At 31.3% G+C, this 3,636-nt stretch overlaps 1 protein-coding gene across 1 annotated transcript in view; it reads left to right on the plus strand.

The window, feature by feature from the left end:
* LOC145256437 (synaptotagmin-7-like) overlaps positions 1-614 on the plus strand; it is a 379,359-nt gene extending 378,745 nt beyond the window's left edge. The window contains exon 11 of the mRNA XM_080115342.1: positions 343-614. Within this exon, the coding sequence (XP_079971468.1) occupies positions 343-465 (123 nt within the window). The 3' untranslated portion in view covers positions 466-614. The remainder of the gene's footprint in view (positions 1-342) is intronic.
* The last annotated feature ends 3,022 nt before the right edge of the window (positions 615-3,636 follow it).

The raw sequence follows: 3,636 nt of genomic DNA on the forward strand, positions 1-3,636 counted from the left end.
TAAATTCCGTTGACATTGGAAGATAACGTTTTCGACAAATTTACGAAACGGCCCCAAAACCCTTATTCTGGGTTTTTTTGTGTGACTCAGCGTTGTTCGAAAGGAACCATAAGGACAATCTAGGGACTCACACCTTTCAGGGGAAAACAAGATTTTTTTCCATTCGATGCATCCGTTCGAAAGTTTTATTGGTATATAGACACACACATAAATAAATAAATAAACTAAGAATTTTATTAATAGTATAGACGATTTTTTTAATATAAATAATTTGGGGTAATTTGAGGGAAATCATTCTCTTCCTTGATAAATAGATTTTTTTTCCTTTTTTTTTTTTTTCAGGTGGAATTGGGTTGGTCCAGCCACGGCGAACAACTGAACCACTGGTACGAGATTATGGAGCACCCCCATCGTCCTGCTGATTATTGGCACGCTGTAATTAAGGAGAGTAAAGTTAGCTCATGAGGACCTTCCCACTCCCCTCTACTTGATTTACAGCAATGTTTGTTGGATCCTCCAGACTTTAAAAAAAAAACCCTCCACAACAGCCAGCATCAACATTATCTTCATAATTAATATATTTTGCAAAAAACGAAGAAAGTAAAAAATAAAAATTATAAAAGTGCGTTCGCTATGCACGAAATCAATATGGAAGACCAGTAGTGACCAAAGTAGAAAACAGTAGAAACGTTAGAAAAATGCGGAAAATCAGCATTGATGCCATTATAGGCCACCGTATTTGTTTCCGGTGTATAAGAATCATCGCAGATACCTCGTCACCAGTGACAATGTACGTATGTTCAAAAGTACGCAAGTATCGTCGTATAACCCGCACTTTCGTATAACCCGCATCTTTAAAAAAAAATGTTTTCACGTAAACGGTCATATGGAAGCCATTTTTATTCTATCCTGTACATGTGTGATATTGTAAGGATTACGTTGACTCAGCTTTCGGGCGGGGATGTGGATCGGTTTCCATCACGCATCCCAAATTAGGGAGAGAACTGTCCAAATTCATGTGTCGTTTCACGCCGGTTATTCATAATGAAAGCAACGTTTGAGTTTGGCCATTTTGTAGCAAAGTCCCGCCCCTAAGAAATACTCCCGCCGCCCTCTACCCCCTCCCCCCCCAAAAAAAACAGACAAAATGCGTGCTGTAGTAGAAAAAGAAGCGTTTTATTACTTTCTGAAGAGATTAGATTTATTCGTGTTTCTGAATATTTGCGTAAAAAAACAGTTGCTTCCCTTATATTCGAGATAGTTTTCACTCTTACGCAGTGCGTTCCACAGTAGCATTTATTTTGAACTTTGTACAGACTAACCTTAATCCTTAACCCAATTCTAACTTTGACTGTAATCGACATATGTTTATATAGAACTCTAAAAAATGGGTAAATTACTGGTAGGGATATATATATATATATATATATATATATATATATATATATAAATTTTCGATTCATTTATGTTATTTTTGCATTTATGTTATTTTATTTATTTCATTATTATTTATATATTTTATTTTACTTATTTATTTTATTTATTTTTCTGCTTTATTTGTTTATTATTATGTAATTTATATTTTTAAATTTTGTTTAGTGATTTTGTTTATTTATTTGTTTGTTATTTTTGTTATTTCTTCATTTATTTTATTTTATTTTATTTTTTTATTGCAAATACATTAGCGAAGTTCGTCTACAGAAGACCTTTATATTTCTTTTAGAAATTTAGGTATTTAGGTATTAGGTATTAGAAATTTAGGTATTTATAAATTTCGTAAAAATTGAAGTCAACTCGAAAATCCTATTTCAAAAATAGACTCGTCCGTATTCTACATAGTACCTATAAGAGGCGTTCTTCTTGTTTCTTGGTTCAAACGATATCTGAATATTATATTAATTAACATAGGATTTCTTGAAGTTAGGAGATGTTTTGCTGCTCGAATTGTACATTAAACGAAGATAAATTTTATATTTTATATTTAAACGAGTTAACCGTTATTCTTTAATAATTCTTAAGATTTACCCTTAGTCAAGTCGCTGCCTGATGATATCTGTTGTTTGATTGAAACAAATGGCTGTTTGTAGCAGCGAGATGTAAACATGTTTACAGAATACGGACCGTGCTGAAATAATAACTTTATTATTTATAAACACATTCTTAGTATGGTGAGATAAGAGCTTTTTGTAACTATTCTGTACTTTCACCTAACAATTTAAGAAACAAAAGATACTGTAAATATTGAATATTACTTATTTAAATCCTATCTAAAAATTCCATATTTTGCATAAGTATCGATTTTTTTTTAATACGTAGGAGATTAGAACGTTGGATTTACTTTCAGTATACTCATAAGTCTTGTGTTCTTTATTTTGTCCTTTTACTCCCCCACATTCCATGAGCGATTTTTGTGTGAAAGGGTGAGAATTTCTATTTTCTGGGTAAGAATCTATTCATCTAACACGTCTATCCATCTAACTAGTTTTTGACCTTCAAATAGTAGGTTTCTTTTTTTATTATTATTTATTTTCAGCTCCATACATTAAAGTAGCTTTATGCCTTGTCTAGAATGATTTCCATAAAAAAATATAACTTTTTGTGAATCAGAAATTAACCATTTTTTTGATTTGCTTGGTTTCCTCAATTTTTATTTTATGTTTTTTTTTGTTTGTTTTTTTTTTAGAATTTATTACAGTTTATGTTTCTATAGAATCTATTACAGAATGGACCGCGTGAATATTTCCACCCCACCCCCCAGTAAATCTCGTGTTAATGAGAATTTTATGTTTTATTGTCTTGTTCGAATAATTAACGACATTTTCACCAGTTCATTGTATACTGAGTTTGGTGGGTGGAAGTCTCAATGGAAATTTGAACCGGCAATTCGCCTGGTCAATAAATCTTGTTACAACTAATTATGTTTTTTTCATAAAAAAAGAGAAGTTCAAGCAACTGGGATTTATAATCATCGACACAAATGCAAAAATTGGTCATTCAAATAAATTCCAATAAATACGACTTTTAACCTTTTACCTGACGCCATTAAATCCCTAAAGTTGATTTGTTGATATATTTTGAAACTGAATCTATGTTTGTGTTTGGATTTTTGTTTCTTGAAATTTCAGGGTGGAGAGTATAAGTCGATCTGTTAAAAGAGGGATAACTGGAATAAAGAGTTAACTTTCCTGGACATTATACAAAAACTTTTTAAGGTCTTGTTTTTTTTTTGTTGTTTTTTTTTGTTTTGTTTTGTTTTTGTTTTTTTAAATATTACTTTAAATTCATTTCTAGGCAATAAATCTATACCATTCAAATCTAAACTCGACAGAATACGATATATTTCAATCAATAATGGACCCATCTTCGATATAGATTTAAAAGGGGTTCTCAGGTTTAATTTCCGAATAGAATTTTATCGCGTGTACACCCAATTTGTACTTGATGTACACTAAATTTTAAATTGTTACCGGATATGCACCAAATTGTTATCAAATGTACATGAAATTGTTAACCTATGTGCACGAAATTGTTACCGGATGTGCACTAAAATGTTACCGGATGTACACCAAATTTTTATCGGATGTACACCAAACTTTTTACCGGATGTGCACCAAATTTCTACCGACTTTGCAATTC

Source organism: Euprymna scolopes, chromosome 32 (assembly GCF_053919585.1).
Source record: "Euprymna scolopes isolate OS-2025 chromosome 32, ASM5391958v1, whole genome shotgun sequence".
In the NCBI taxonomy this organism is placed as follows: Eukaryota; Metazoa; Mollusca; class Cephalopoda; order Sepiida; family Sepiolidae; genus Euprymna; species Euprymna scolopes.